The sequence below is a fragment of the Salvelinus alpinus genome, chromosome 8 (assembly GCF_045679555.1).
Source record: "Salvelinus alpinus chromosome 8, SLU_Salpinus.1, whole genome shotgun sequence".
Lineage (NCBI taxonomy): Eukaryota > Metazoa > Chordata > Actinopteri > Salmoniformes > Salmonidae > Salvelinus > Salvelinus alpinus.
Genome location: NC_092093.1, coordinates 59,783,870 through 59,800,673, shown reverse-complemented (window position 1 = coordinate 59,800,673; position 16,804 = coordinate 59,783,870). Strand labels below are relative to the sequence as shown.

General features: G+C 45.1%; 1 protein-coding gene across 3 annotated transcripts in view; it reads left to right on the top strand.

Annotated features, from left to right (window-relative positions):
- Window positions 1-16,804, top strand: part of LOC139583372 (sodium channel protein type 3 subunit alpha-like) — a 199,313-nt gene that overhangs the window by 88,856 nt on the left and 93,653 nt on the right. For 2 of the 3 annotated variants that reach the window (XM_071414376.1, XM_071414374.1), the window contains 4 exons: window positions 5,383-5,524; window positions 5,623-5,820; window positions 6,133-6,318; window positions 6,624-6,962. In XM_071414376.1, coding sequence (XP_071270477.1) covers window positions 5,383-5,524; window positions 5,623-5,820; window positions 6,133-6,318; window positions 6,624-6,962 — 865 coding nt within the window. The remainder of the gene's footprint in view (window positions 1-5,382; window positions 5,525-5,622; window positions 5,821-6,132; window positions 6,319-6,623; window positions 6,963-16,804) is intronic. The other variant, XM_071414375.1, reaches the window with a different exon arrangement.

Below are 16,804 nucleotides of genomic sequence, written 5' to 3'. Positions count from 1 at the left end.
CTGCTGAGTGTCTCCTCCATGCTGAGAGACTCCTCCCTGCTGAGTGTCTCCTCCCTGCTCAGTGTCTCCTCCCTGCTGAGTGTCTCCTCCATGCTGAGAGACTCCTCCCTGCTGAGTGTCTCCTCCCTGCTGAGAGACTCCTCCCTGCTCAGTGTCTCCTCCCTGCTGAGTGACTCCTCCCTGCTCAGTGTCTCCTCCCTGCTGAGTGTCTCCTCCATGCTGAGAGACTCCTCCCTGCTGAGTGTCTCCTCCCTGCTGAGAGACTCCTCCCTGCTCAGTGTCTCCTCCCTGCTGAGTGTCTCCTCCCTGCTGAGAGACTCCTCCCTGCTCAGTGTTTCCTCCCTGCTGAGTGTCTCCTCCATGCTGAGAGACTCCTCCCTGCTGAGTGTCTCCTCCCTGCTGAGAGACTCCTCCCTGCTCAGTGTCTCCTCCCTGCTGAGTGTCTCCTCCATGCTGAGAGACTCATCCCTGCTCAGTGTCTCCTCCCTGCTGAGAGACTCCTCCCTGCTCAGTGTCTCCTCCCTGCTCAGTGACTCCTCCCTGCACAGTGTCTCCTCCCTGCTGAGTGACTCCTCCCTGCTCAGTGTCTCCTCCCTGCTGAGTGTCTCCTCCATGCTGAGAGACTCCTCCCTGCTCAGTGTCTCCTCCATGCTGAGAGACTCCTCCCTGCTGAGTGTCTCCTCCATGCTGAGAGACTCCTCCCTGCTCAGTGTCTCCTCCATGCTGAGAGACTCCTCCCTGCTGAGTGTCTCCTCCATGCTGAGAGACTCCTCCCTGCTCAGTGTCTCCTCCCTGCTCAGTGTCTCCTCCCTGCTCAGTGACTCCTCCCTGCTCAGTGTCTCCTCCCTGCTCAGTGTCTCCTCCCTGATGAGTGACTCCTCCCTGCTCAGTGACTCCTCCCTGCTCAGTGACTCCTCCCTGCTCAGTGTCTCCTCCCTGCTCAGTGTCTCCTCCCTGCTCAGTGTCTCCTCCCTGCTCAGTGTCTACTCCCTGCTCAGTGTCTCCTCCCTGCTCAGTGTCTCCTCCCTGCTCAGTGACTCCTCCCTGCTCAGTGTCTCCTCCCTGCTCAGTGTCTCCTCCCTGCTCAGTGACTCCTCCCTGCTCAGTGTCTCCTCCCTGCTCAGTGTCTCCTCCCTGCTCAGTGTCTCCTCCCTGCTCAGTGTCTCCTCCCTGCTCAGTGACTCCTCCCTGCTCAGTGTCTCCTCCCTGCTCAGTGTCTCCTCCCTGCTCAGTGACTCCTCCCTGCTCAGTGACTCCTCCCTGCTCAGTGTCTACTCCCTGATGAGTGTCTTCTCCCTGATGAGTGTCTACTCCCTGATGAGTGACTTCTCCCTGATGAGTGACTTCTCCCTGCTCAGTGTCTCCTCCCTGCTCAGTGTCTACTCCCTGATGAGTGACTTCTCCCTGATGAGTGACTTCTCCCTGATGAGTGACTGCTCAGTGTCTCCTCCCTGCTCAGTGTCTCCTCCCTGCTCAGTGTCTCCTCCCTGATGAGTGACTCCTCCCTGCTCAGTGTCTCCTCCCTGCTCAGTGACTCCTCCCTGCTCAGTGTCTCCTCCCTGCTCAGTGTCTCCTCCCTGATGAGTGACTCCTCCCTGCTCAGTGACTCCTCCCTGCTCAGTGTCTCCTCCCTGATTAGAGACTCCTCCCTGCTCAGTGTCTCCTCCCTGCTCAGTGACTCCTCCCTGCTCAGTGTCTACTCCCTGATGAGTGACTCCTCCCTGCTCAGTGACTCCTCCCTGCTCAGTGACTTCTCCCTGATGAGAGACTCCTCCCTGCTCAGTGTCTCCTCCCTGCTCAGTGTCTACTCCCTGATGAGTGACTCCTCCCTGCTCAGTGACTCCTCCCTGCTCAGTGTCTCCTCCTTGATGAGAGACTCCTCCCTGCTCAGTGACTCCTCCCTGCTCAGTGACTTCTCCCTGATGAGAGACTCCTCCCTGCTCAGTGTCTACTCCCTGATGAGTGACTCCTCCCTGCTCAGTGACTTCATCCCTGCTGAGTGACTCCTCCCTGCTCAGTGACTTCATCCCTGCTGAGTGACTCCTCCCTGCTCAGTGACTTCTCCCTGATGAGTGACTCCTCCCTGCTCAGTGACTCCTCCCTGTTCAGTGACTTCTCCCTGATGAGTGACTCCTCCCCGCTGAGTAACTCCTCCCTGCTGAGTGACTCCTCCCTGCTGAGTGACTCCTCCCTGCTCAGTGACTCCTCCCTGCTCAGTGACTCCTCCCTGCTGAGTGACTCCTCCCTGCTGAGTGACTTCTTCCTATATCTCTTGCTGACAAGAACACAACACGTTACACATAACAACAGGAACGGCGGGCAGGGTTTGATTGCAGGGTCGGACCTGTATCCTATAAAAGTGATCTGATGCTGTAGCTGTTGCACTTTCTGTGCCGTCTAATTAGAGATGAAGGGGGAAAACATTTATTTAACCAAACCTTGGTCCTTTTAGTTACAGTGTGAGTCATTGCTATGTTTTAACAGGTTTGGCCTGTTCATCTTCATGTTGCTGTCCAACATTTCTGGCTCAAATTAGATCCATTGTATTGATGCCTCTGGGTGCCCCACTGTTAGAGATTGCAAACACAGGTGAGATTATAATCTGGGTCTCAGATTGACAGATCTAGGACAGGGGCCATCACCAAATGACAGAGTTCAGAACGTTCCATCTGCATGGATGCGTGGCATTACCAACGGCAGGGAGGAGTATATCCGTCCCTGTAAAGATAGTGCGAGTGCTCATCTGCCTCGATGTAATCCCCGTCACTCTTTCCTGGTTTTACTGAAAGGCCATAAGGATTTATGCCCCTAGAAAAATAACAAAACATTATTCAGCTAGCGTATTTTTGTGGCTAACTATGGACTTGCGTACATGCAGCCATGATAACAATTACAGAAAACACGAAAAGGGTGTACTTACGTGTAGAATCTGGAATCTGAAATTGAAAAACTAGTAAATACATCTTAAAAACGATGATAGATTAAATTCTGTTTTATCTCCAGTTCAGACGTGTTTATGTCGAGTCACTGTATGGGAATTGTGTCGGGGTATATGTGTGTGTGTGTTTATGTGTGTGTGTGATATGAGGCGAGGGCCAGGCAGAGCAGGGTTTAGGGCCTCCCATTAAGGGCCTCCCAGAGGCTGAAGTGGGGCCTGTCCATTAACACGTCCTCAGAGACACAGAGACGTGTCTGGTGGGTGATAGAGCCCATCGCCCCACACCCTCACACTCTCCCTCCACATGCCACAGCTGCGGCCAAAGCCGCTGAGAGATGGGTGTTGCCTGCCGGGTTTGGGTTAATTCCACAAATTCAATTCTAATTAAATTCTCTCTCCCTGTAAATTCCATTTAATTCAATTCAAATTCCAGGGCAGTATTTGAATTCTGAGATGGTTCAATTTCTCTCAATTCCAATTTGAGGTAAATTCTAATAATTAATTCCCGATTCAATATTAACCCCAACATGTCCACAAATTAAAATTCCCTCATGCTTTGAGGCTGATCATGTAACTGTTCAGACAGCCTAGCTATACTGGAATTGTAGATGTACAAGTATAAATTATTTAAAACATATCCTGAAGTACATTTTTTATACTACAGTATGCGAATTAAGTCCATCAACTGGGAAATGTAAAAATATTTAATTCCAATATAATTAAATTCCAAAGATTTTATGTTTTTACAAATCCAATTCAATTCCAATTCAAAAAGTCCAAACAGTCTATTTCCAATTCAGTTCCAATTGCATAACTTGAACTGTTGAAATTCAAATTGAATTCAACATAAATTCTCCACTTCATGAGTGAATTCAAGAATTGAATTAGAATTTCATATTAAATTGGAATCAACCCTATCCCTGGTTGACACGTGTTGCCTGGTAGGCTTTCCAGGGATGGGTGAAGGGCTGAGGTGATGTGAGGGGACGAGTGACTGGCGTGATGGCAGGTTGGTGGCGCCACGTCCTTTCAACTCCCCCGCCTCACTCTTCAAGACACCCACCCATTTCACATGCCTCCCTAGCTCCTCTAGCCACACTAGCTCGGTCCGTGTCTCAGAGGAAGCCGGGTGTCGGAGTCACTCACCTTTCTGTCATGGGGGTTCGAGGGGGTGGGGGGGCATTTCTAACGTGGGGTGGCATGCAGTGGCATTGCTCTGGGCTGACATCACCCTCATAGGCCCGATAAGTGTTGTCTACACGAGGGTTTAGTCATGGAAAAGCATCTAAACCTGTCCCATTACATCATCTACATATTTTGAACAACAATCCCATACTACTCCGATAAGCTGATGTACTATATGTGTGGAATTTCCCCTTGCTGAATTAATATTATCTGTAATAAGTGACTGCCATGACCCGTATGGGACCTTGTCGCTTGGATAAAGCATGTGGACACAGTTATTTATCTTAATGGCCCCCCTTCTCTAAGATAACAGGCATAGGATGAGCTCACTGTGAGGCAATGACGAGCCAATGAATGTGCATGAACTGTACACACTTAAAGCCTGTCGCATGCTTCCCAGTTGAAACAGTTTGCGTATATATTACGCAGAAATGTTGTTGTAAAGTTTTTGGTTGTTTTGGTGTTCGGTAGGTTTTTATGATGGCGTTTAGTTTAGTTTTTTTTTTTTACTTGAGAAATACTGCACAAAACATCTTAGTTAAATCTAAAATTGTGAGACTAAGACATCCTCGGCATAAACATCAGAATTCATTACAGATTTATCTTAGATTATTCTGACTATTTTGAGGAAGCGTATACTGGCTATGGTGTCTCAAAAGGGACAAACAGTCATATTTATTTTTCCCCCAGATATTTCAAGCGAAGGTCTTTTAAGGGAGTATTTGTACTTGCATTTATTATGGATCCCCATTAGATGTTGCCAAGGCAGCAACTACTCTTCATGGGGTCCAACAACATTAAAGCAGTTCAGGCAGTTGACATTACAGTACATTTCACAACAGATTTCACAACACTTTAAGTGCAAAGCACAGGCCACCTAGCCTAGTTCTGCTAGGAGCAAACCGACCCTAGTATGGGGGCGCCTTAAAGAGGCAGCATATTGGTACGAGATCCAATCTTTTTCTACATTTCCTTTAGTGTGTGTTTTTTTTAGGATCTTAGGCCCCATCCAGAAACCCTGGCTCCTAACCCCTAAGCACAGGTAGATTTGAAAGAATCATCTAGGTATGAGCAATATGGTTGCAGCTCCATCTTGCCCTCCATCTTCATAGGCTAAGTGGAATCTTTTGCCATATTGCCTAAACATATCCAATTCCTTCAGCTTTACACAAGTGCCTAGGTGTTAAGGAGCTAGGTGTTGTTTCTGGACGAGAGCCTTACGGTGCTATCTTGATGTTTTGTTTCTGTTTTCTCCCCAGGCATTGCCCAGATGGGTTTGAATGTAGGAAGGCAGGAAGGAACCCTAACTATGGTTACACCAGCTTTGACAGCTTTGGTTGGGCGTTTCTCTCCCTCTTCCGGCTGATGACACAAGACTACTGGGAGAACCTCTATCACCAGGTCAGTAAGGACACCTGGAAATGGTCAGCTTTATTTCAAACGATCTCCTAATTCAGGTCATAGTCTGAAAGATCATGTGTCCATCCATCCGTCCTCAGACTCTGCGGTCAGCAGGAAAGACGTACATGGTGTTCTTCGTGGTGGTCATCTTCCTGGGGTCATTCTACCTGGTTAACCTGATCCTGGCTGTGGTGGCTATGGCCTACGAGGAACAGAACCAGGCCACTATCCAGGAGGCCTGGCAGAAAGAGAGGGAGTTCCAGCTGGCCATGGAGTGCCTCAAGAAGGAAGCGCAGGTAAGACATAGTTTCATGTCATCATTTTATGGCTAATGCTTTGGGAATTTGGACTGTAGACATACAATTGCAGATTTTTAAAAATTGGTTATCAGGTACTGGTATGGGACTTCTGTTAATTTGGAATGAGACAATATCCTGAAAAAGGACTATAGCTATTGGCCCTAGGATTCTGTTCAACAGGCTAACATAGCCTTGTTAGACCTAAAAGTCTCAGGTTCGAAACCCAGTCAGTCATACATGAAAATGTTTTTCATAGCAAATCTAGGTAAAAATAATTGAACTGACGCTCTGCCTTCCAATGCTACTCAGAAAGCTCAAGACACAGATTCATTGATTTTCCCGGACCTGTTCCCTGGCCTGGCTCTGCCTGACAACAAGGAGTTACAGAGCAGGAGGAGAAGTCTAGAGGGGCTGGTGGAGGAGACGGAGAACGAGGGAGACGTGGAGGAGGGAGTAGTGAAAACATTAAAGGTGGATACAGTTGATGGGGGCAGGGTAAATATCATAATGATGTATTCGTAATGGATTGTTATTTAATCATGATGTTTCATCATGGATAAAACATTATGGATAAATACAAACATGCTGAATCTGAAGTATAATTGCAGGTTTTGTAGAGAAGTGTGTATTTTGGTATATAGATCTTTCACCTTTCTGAATCTACAGTGATTAAAGGCAATCCTAATTTGTGAAAGAATTATCTGATTTCCAGGGTTTGAGTCAAGTATCTTACTCTTTTCTAACAGAAGACTTCCCTACCATATAGCCCACTCAAAACTATTTCTCCACTCCCCCACCAGCCAACACACCCCCTCCTCATCCGCACCATCTCCACGCGCACTAGACGAGGAAGCAACGTCAGTATATTTAACTTCCATCGCCGGAACAAAGACTCAGAGGGTGACTTTGCCGACGATGAGTTCAGTGTCCATGGGGACAATGAAGGGACACACAGTCGTGCTGGGTCCCTGGTGGTCCCGTGGAGCACCAGACGCAGGCCCAGTACCTACAGCACGGGCAGCCGGGGTTCCCAGGTCTTCCTCAACATCAATGGGAAGTTGTTTGTGGCCATGGACCAGAACGGGGTCACCCCGCAGGGCCTCCCAGCATGCACCATTGAGAGGGTCAAGGAGGAGAGTGTGAGTACTGAGTTTGATGTTTCAAGTTTTAATGTCACGTGCACAAGTATAGTGAAATGCCTTTCTTACAAGCTCCAAACCCAACAATGCAGTATTCAATATCAATGTAGCATTAAAAATAACACAAGGTAGAAGAAACACACACAAGAAATACAAATAAGAAATAGAACACGAGAAAGTAAGAAGCTATATACAGAGTCAGCTCCAATATTACCATATGTACAATGTGCAGGGATACTGGAGTGATAGAGGTAGATATGTATAGGGGTAAGGTGACTAGGCACCAGGGTATATACACTGGTTGTACAAAACTTTAGGAACACATTCCTAATATTAAGTTGCACCCCCCTTTGCCCTCAGAACAGCCTCAATTCGTCAGAGCATACTCTACAAGGTGGCGAAAGCGTTCTACAGGGATGCTGGCCCATGTCGACTCCAGTGCTTTCCACAGTTGTGTCAAGTTCCCTGGATGTCCTTTGGGTGGTAGACCATTCTTGATACACACGGGAAACTGTTGAGCATGAAAAACTCAGCGGCGTTGAAGTTCTCGACACACGCGCCTGGCAGCTACCACCATACCCCGTTCAAAGGCACTTAAAAGTGTTGTCTTGCCCATTCACCCTCTGAATAGCACACATACACAATCCATGTATCAATTGTCTCAAGGCTTAAAAATAATTATTTAACCTGTCTCCTCCCCTTAATCTACACTGATTTAAGTGGATTTAAGGGAATAAGGGAACATAACTTTCTCCTGGATTCACCTGGTTAGTCTATGTCATGGAAAGAGCATGTTTTGTACACTCCGTGTATGATAAACAGATTAGCAGCAGTGTAAATTATGATTGTATGTGATTGTGTGTGCATGTGTAGAGTCAGTATACATATGTGTGCATGTTACAGTATGTGTGTGTTGGAGTGTCAGTGTGCGTGAGTGTGTAGAGTCCTTAGAGTGTGCATAGAAACAGTGCAAACATACAAATTAAATACAAGAGTCAACTCAGATAGTCTGTGTAGCCATTCTGTTAGCTATTTAGTAGTCTTATGGCCTCAGGATAGAATCTGTTCAGGAGCCTTTTGGTGTCAGGCGATGCATGAATACCGCTTGCCATGCGGAAGTAGTGAGAACAGTCTATGGCTTGGGTGGCTGGAGTCTTTAATGATTTTCTGGGCCTTCCTTTCAGACCGCCTTATATAGTCCTCGATGGCACGGAGTTCGGCCCCAGTGATATATTGGGCATCGTCATCAGATTGTTATATTTCTTGTCCTGAGGTGAAATGTATACAACAGTCACAATAACAGCTGAAGACTCCCTAGGGAGGTAGAAGGGTCGGCATTTGACCATCGGTTATTCCAAGACAGGTGAACAATGGGTTGAGACTACAACTGCGCTCAAGTCAGCACACCATTTGTTGTTTATGAAGAGGCAAAAACTTCCCCTCCTTCATTTCCCTGACTCTACTGTCCTGTCCACTCGGTGAATGGAGAATCCATTGAGCTTCTCGAGTTGTCCGAAAGCCATGTTTCAGAAAAGCAGAGAATATTGCAGTTACGAGAGTCATGTTGGTAGCCAATCCGCGATCGGAGGTCATGTATTTTATTATCATGTGACTATACAGTGGCTTGTGAAAGTATTCACCCCCTTGGTCTTTTTTCTATTTTGTTGCCTTACAATCTGGAATTAAAATATATTTTTTTGGGGGGGGGTTTGTATCATTTGATTTAGACAACATGCCTACTACTTTGAAGATGCAAAATATTTGTTATTGTGAAACAAACAAGAAATAAGACAACAAAAACAGGGTTCCGCTGGTGTACAGCAATCTTTAAGTCAAACCACAGATTCTCAATATGATTGAGGTCTGGGCTTTGACTAGGCTGTTCCAATACATTTAAATGTTTCCCCTTAAGCCACTCGAGTGTTGCTTTAGCAGTATGCTTAGGGTCATTGTCCTGCTGGAAGGTGAACCTCCATCCCAGTCTCAAATCTCTGGAAGACTGAAACAGGTTTCCCTCAAGGATTTCCCTGTATTTAGCGCCATCCATAATTTCTTCAATTCTGACCATTTTTCCAGTCCCTGCCGATGAAAAACATCCCCACAGCATGATGCTGCCACCACCATGCTTCACTGTGGAGATGGTATTCTCGGGGTGATGAGAGGTTTGGGTTTGCGCCAGACATAGTGTTTTCCTTGATGGCCAAAAAGCTCAATTTTAGTTTCATCTGACCAGATTACCTTCTTCCATATGTTTGGGGAGTCTCCCAAATGCCTTTTGGCGAACATCAAACGAGTTTGCTTATTTTTTTCTTGAAGCAATGCCTTTTTTTCTAGCCACTCTTCCATAAAGCCCAGCTCCTTGGAGTGTATGGCTTAAAGTGGTCCTATAGACAGATATTCCAATCTCCGCTGTGGAGCTTTGCAGCTCTTTCAGGGTTGTCTTTGGCCTCTTTGTTGCCTTTCTGATTAACGCCCTCCTTGCTTGGTCCGTGAGTTTTGGTGGGCGGCCCTCTCTTGGCAGGTTGTTGTGGTGCCATATTTTTTCAATTTTTTAATAATGCATTTAATGGTTCTCCGTGGGATGTTCAAAGTTTTGGATATTTTTTTATAACCCAACCCTGATCTGTACTTCTCCACAACTTTGTCCCTGACCTGTTTGGAGAGCTCCTTGGTCTTCATGGTGCCGCTTACTTGGTGGTGCCCCTTATTTAATGGTGTTAAGACTCTGGGGCCTTTCAGAACAGGTATATATATACTGAGATCATGTGACACTTAGATTGCACACAGACTTTATTTAACTAATTATGTGACTTCTGAAGGTAATTGGTTGCACCAGATCTTATTTAGGGGCTTCATAGCAAAGGGGGTGAATATAATTTTTATAATTTTTTGAAACAAATAATTTTTTAAATTTCACTTCACCAATTTGGACTATTTTGTGTATGTCCATTACATGAAATCCAAAGAAAAAATCTATTTAAATTACAGGTTGTAATGCAACAAAATAGGAAAAACGGCAAGGGGGATGAATACTTTTGCAAGGCACTGTACATTGGCCAATAGAATGTCGGGAAGAGGTGGCTGGTTTTCCCTTCACCTTAATCTCGCCAGGACTCCCCCTCTCCTGCCTCTGTAAGGCTGACGTTTCCTCTTGCAGACCCCGAAAACTGGGTCCGAATTATAAGAAAGAGCCCAGCGCAGATAAGTCGAAGTTGCAGCAGGAATTGGGGAAGTAACTGCCAATCTGATGTTCAAAGGTTTTGTCGGTTATAAAGAATGATAGCAGACATTTCATGAAAATAAAGTAAAGTAAAGATAAACGATAAAGATAAAGAATCACAACATAGCAAAGTACGTGCGGAGCTCTCAATACGGCGACTATCCAGTGCGGCGTCATGTTCTGAGTGGAGTTACTGAGTGGAGTTACTGAGTTCCTTTGTGTGTCTGTGTGTGTTGTTGCGTATCTGCGTGCATCATGGGAATTCACCCTGTGGATAACTGGATAACTATTATATAAGCCTGTATCAAAGGAATGGCCAGGCTCGTATCCTGCAGAGTAGACTCAGGGCTTAGTAGCCTCTGGCTGTCTGGAGTCATTGGCCAAGACCTCTGTGACACTGGTACAGCTAACAGCTCCCTCTTCCCCACTGGGCTCCTCAACATTAACACAACACACGGTTTGATTTGCTGCTTCAATACAGATGATTCACACTACCCCGCGGAGGTGTTAGCAACTGTGTAGGAACGGAAGGGGAAAGAGCCTTAATGCAATTGCATTTTCTCTAATACTCAATGAATCAGTTTCCATGCTGTCGCTGCCTTGTGTTTTGTGTGTGTGTCTGTGTGGCTGTTTGTGTGTGTGTGTGTCTGTGTGTGTTTGTGTTGACAGGGTTTATTGTAGAGTGAAACAGAGCATGTGCTTATTTTTGGTCTGGATAGCTACTGTACATATCTTACATATCCCATGATATTTTGCTGCTCTGCAATATCTAGGCCTCCCGGGTGGCGCAGTGGTCTAAGGCACTGCATCGCAGTGCTAGCTGTGCCACCAGAGATTCTGGGTTCGATCCCAGGCTCTGTCGCAGGCGACCGGGAGGCCCGTGGGGCGGCACACAATTGGCCCAGCGTTGTCTGGGTTGGGGAGGGTTTGGCCGGCAGGGATATCCAGGTGTACAGTGTTTCCTCCAACACATTGGTGCGGCTGGCTTCCGGGTTGGTTGTGCATTGTGTCAAGAAGTGGTACGGCTTGGTTGGGTTGTGCTAATAATCCGTCAGTTTGAGCTGGAGATATCAGTTTTTTTGCATTGGATGCATCTCAATACACCTCTTCTGTCTATGCAAAACTTGCGGTGAAAGGTAAGAGAGCTAGAGCGATGTTTGTCAGACCATGAGACATCCCGAAAATCGCCTTCTCACGAAATCTTCTTTAGCGTCTGAACAGTTTGGCCTAAAAACATGTATGACCCCTCTATGGAAAAATGAGACTCTCAGGAACAAAGATGAGACTCTCAGGTTTTGCTCTACAACCCCCACAAGGATCAAGGGACTCGTCTGATGTCGATACAGCTGATCTGCCAACTTCTGTGTAGCATCCGTACAGTTTAGGCTACACACTAATATGACCCCTCTGTGTAAAGGTGAGACCCTCAGGAAGGAAGCCCACAGGCATCACAAGACTCGCCTGAAGGTCCCCCAGCACCAGTTTAAAAAATGTATGGAAGTATACAGTACCAGTGAAAAGTTTGGACACACCTACTGATTTCTTTATTTGACTATTTTCTACATTGTAGAATAATAGTGAAGACATCAACACTATGAAATAACACATATGGAATCATGTAGTAACCAAAAAAGTGTTAAACAAATCAAAATATGTTTTATATTTGAGGTTCTCATAGTAGCCACCCTTTCCCTTGATGACTTTCCCTCTGCGTCTCACAAAGACACGGCGGTTGGAACCAAAAATCTCAGATTTGGACTCATCAGACCAAGATTTCCACCGGTCTAATGTCCATTGCTCGTGTTTCTTAGCCTAAGCAAGTCTCTTCTTATTGGTGTTCTTTAGTAGTGGTTTAGTAGTGCAGTAATTCGACCATGAATGCCTGATTCCCGCAGCCTCCTCTGAACAGGTGATGTTGAGATGTGTCTGTTACTTGAACTCTGTGAAGCATTTATTTGGGCTTCAATTTCTGAGGCTGGTAACTCTTATGAACGTATCCTCTGCAGCAGAGGTAACTCTGGATCTTCCTTTCCTGTGGAGGTCCTCATGAGAGCCAGTTTCATCATATCACTTGATGTGACTGCACTTGAAGAAACTTTCAAAGATCATTACATTTTTCGTATTGACTGACCTTCGTGTACTGACGGGCTGTCGTTTCTCTTTGCTTATTTGAGCTGTTCTTGCCATAATAAGGACTTGGTCTTTTACCAAATAGGGCTATCTTCTGTATACCACCCCTACCTTGTCACAACACAACTGATTGTCTCAAATGCATTAAGAAGGAAAGAAATTCCACAAATTAACTTTTAACAATGCACACCTGTTAGTTGAAATGCATTCCAGGTGACTACCTCGTGAAGCTGGTTGAGAGAATGCCAAGAGTGTACAAAGCTGTCATCAAGGCAAAGGGTGGCTACTTTGAAGAATCTCAATTCTCACATATATTTTGATTTGTTTAACACATTTTTGTTATTATTTCATAGTTTTGATGTCTTCACTATTATTCTACAATGTAGAAAATAGTAAAAATGAAGAAAAACCCTTGAATGAGTAGATGTGTCCAAACTTTTGACTGGTACTGTATATCAAGACTGTTTAGTGACAAAAATAAGAGGTTAAATACGTAAAAAAAATATTTCTTATCTCTCAGATATAAGATAGACACTTCAGAACAAACTTCCTTTAGATTTTTTTGGGGGGGACTATCTGTTCCATGTAGTGAATATGTTATTCAATTCGTTTTTATGGGCTAATAGCAGTAAGGCGGAAATACATTTTTTGATCAAATTATTTTTGTTTATATTTCAAGGGTCTTAAAATTCAAAATCAAATAGCAAAATGACCCCCGGCTTAAACATGGCTTAGACTCAAATGGTTAAGAGTTATTCATCCATGGGTATTATTCAGAGTAACCCATAACATCGCATCTTCTAACTCCAGAGCAGCAACAATTTGTCACAATTCAAAATTTTATGGATTGACTTCCTGCAATTTCTTACAATGAGGCATGTTTTTTAAGGAAATAACAGTGAGTCATACAATAAATTACAGGTTCAAATCTATTTTTCCCTCATCTGTATTCATTTGTGTGGTCTGGCAGGAGACAGTCAGATAGGTAGGTTACCTAACAGGGGGACCCAGGCTGGGAACAGCAAGACCACACACAGGACAGCCAGCCACAGCCAGGGGATTTGGCCAGTAAATCTCATTGACCCAGGAGACCCTCTTGTTTTATCTGGCTCTTCAGAGAGTGCGAGTGTGTGTGTGTGTGGGGGCACAAATAAAGAACATTATGCTCCTCTCTCCAGACTGCTCTCAGAACAGACTTCTCTCAGAACAGATTGATATCAGAACAGATTGATATCAGAACAGACTGCTCTCAGAACAGACTGCTCTCAGAACAGATTGATATCAGAACAGACTGCTCTCAGAACAGATTGATATCAGAACAGACTGCTCTCAGAACAGATTGATATCAGAACAGACTGCTCTCAGAACAGACTGCTCTCAGAACAGATTGATATCAGAACAGACTGCTCTCAGAACAGACTGCTCTCAGAACAGATTGATATCAGAACAGACTGCTCTCAGAACAGACTGCTCTCAGAACAGATTGATATCAGAACAGACTGCTCTCAGAACAGACTGCTCTCAGAACAGATTGATATCAGAACAGACTGCTCTCAGAACAGATTGATATCAGAACAGACTGCTCTCAGAACAGACTGCTCTCAGAACAGATTGATATCAGAACAGACTGCTCTCAGAACAGACTGGTGTCAGACCAGCATGGGTGTTGGTGCACTCCACTGACCCTATCTCTATTACTGATCCTTTTTGATATCTCTTATTCATTCTCTCTCTCTCTCATACACACACACACACACACACACACACACACACACACACACACACACACACACACACACACACACACACACACACACACACACACACACACACACACACACACACACACACACACACACACACACACACACACACACACACACACACACTGCAGAGCCAGATAAAACAGGGTCTCCTGGGTCAATGAGATTTACTGGCTGGCTGTGTTTCTTCCCTGCCTAGGTCCCCCTTAGGTGACCTACCTATCTGCCTGTCTATTGCCAGACCAGGTATCATGTACAGTGCGTTTGGAAAGTATTCCCGACCCCTTGACTTTTTCCACATTTTGTTACGTTACAGCCTTATTCAAAAATGTATTAAATCGTTTTTTTCCTCATCAATCTGCAAACAAAACCCCATAACGACAAAGCAAAAACAGGTTTTTAGAAAATGTTTGCAAATGTATTAAAAATATAAACCTGAAATTTCACATTTACGCAAGTATTCAGACTGTTTACTCAGTACTTTGTTGAAAAACCTTTGGCAGCGATTACAGCATCGAGTCTTCTTGGGTATGACGCTACAAGCTTGGCACACCTGTATTTGTGGAGTTTCTCCCATTCTTCTCTGCAGATGCTCTCAAGCTCTGTCAAGTTGGATGGGGAGTGTTGCTGCACAGCTATTTTCAGGTCTCTCCAGAGATGTTCAACCGGGTTCAAGTCCGGACTCTGGTTGGGCCACTCAAGGACATTCAGAGACTTGTCCCGAAACCCCTCCTGCGTTGTCTTGGCTGTGTACTCAGGGTCGTTATCCTGTTGGAAGGTAAACCGGCGCCCCAGTCTGAGGTCCTGAGTGCTCTGGAGCAGATTTTCATCAAGGATCTCTCTGTACTTTGCTCTGTTCATCTTTCCCTCGATCCTGACTCGTCTCCCAGTCCCTGCTGCTGAAAAACATCCCCACAGTATGATGCTGCCACCACGTGATTCACAGTAGGGATGGTGCCAGGTTTCCTCCAGACGTGACGCTTGGTATTCAGGTCAAAGAGTTCAATCTTGGTTTCATCAGACCAGAGAATCTTCTTTCTCATGGTCTGATAGTCTTAAGGTGCCTTTTGGCAAACTCCAAGCGGGCTGTCATGTGCCCTTTTCTGTGTAGTTGCTTCCGTCTGGCCACTCTACCATAAAGGCCTAATTGATGGAGTGCTGGAGAGATGGTTGTCCTTCTGGAAGGTTCCCCCATCTCCACAGAGGAACTCTAGAGCTCTGTCAGAGTGACCATCGGGTTCTTGGTCACCTCCCTGACCAAGGCCTTTCTCCCCCGATTGCTCAGTTTGGCTGGTCGGCCAGCTCTAGGAAGAGTCTTAGTGATTCCAAACGTATTCCATTTAAGAATGATGGAGGCCACTGTGTTCTTGGGGATCTTCAATGCTGCAGAAATGTTTTGGTACCCTTCCCCAGATCTGTGCCTCGACAAAATCCTGTTTCGGAGCTTTACGGACAATTCCTTCGACCTCATGTCTTGGTTTTTGCTCTGACATTCACTGTAGACTGTGGGACATTATATAGACAGGTGTGTTTCTTTCCAAATCATGTCCAATCAATTGAATTTACCACAGGTGGACTCCAATCAAGTTGTAGAAGCATCTCGAGTATGATCAATGGAAACAGGATCCACCTGAGCTCATTTTCGAGTCTCATAGCAAAGGGGCTGAATACTTATGTACATAAGGATGTTTTTTATTTGTAATAAATCTGCAAAAATTTCTAAAAACCTGTTTTTGCTTTGTCATGATGGGGTATTGTATGTAGATTGCTGAGGACATTTAAAAACGTACCAAATGTGGAGAATGTCAAGGGGTCTGAATACTTTCCGAATGCACTATAAACAAATGATGAAAAGAAAGATACAAATCAAATCAAAAGATTCTATTTCAAAGGAATTTGACTACCAATCATTTCTATCTACCCCAAACAAAAGAACAAGCACAGTTCATTGATCATTTTGAGATTGACCACCATTTTCTTTAGCATAATCAACATTTCCTGCATATTGGTCTTGCAAACTTAACCAATCACCTCACTATTACCACATAAAACAGTCAAATCATCACAATATTATGTCATAAAACTGACCGATCACCGCACTAGAAAAGAGGGCTTGCGATTTCAACCAATCACAGCACCTTTACCACATAATAGAGTTCAATCAAGCCACATGTTAACATGTGGCTTGTGTTTTTGACAAATTGGACAAAATCATCGCATATTGCCATGCAAAATGTCAGATTTACCACAGCAAAAAAAAATATTTGAATTGCAAATACCGCAAAAAATCACACCAAAATCCTGGAGGAACTAATAACCAGAGTTATTGTCCTCTGGAGGACAATACAGTAATAATAAACCTCTGTGTTGCTTTTACACCAGGAAGCTCTTAAGTCTGCTAATACAGATCTCTGTGTGTGTGTGTGTGTGTGTGTGTGTGTGTGTGTGTGTGTGTGTGTGTGTGTGTGTGTGTGTGTGTGTGTGTGTGTGTGTGTGTGTGTGTGTGTGTGTGTGTGTGTGTGTGTGTGTGTGTGTGTGTGTGTGTGTGTGTGTGCGTGTGTGCGTGCGTGCGTGCGTGTGTGCGTGCGTGCGTGCGTGCGTGCGTGCGTGCGTCAAATAAAGTAAAATTGTTTTGATTGCGTACACATATATTTTAAAGAATGTTATCGCAGGTGAAGTGAAATGCTTATGTTTCTAGCTCAAGCAGTGCAGTCATACCTAACAATACA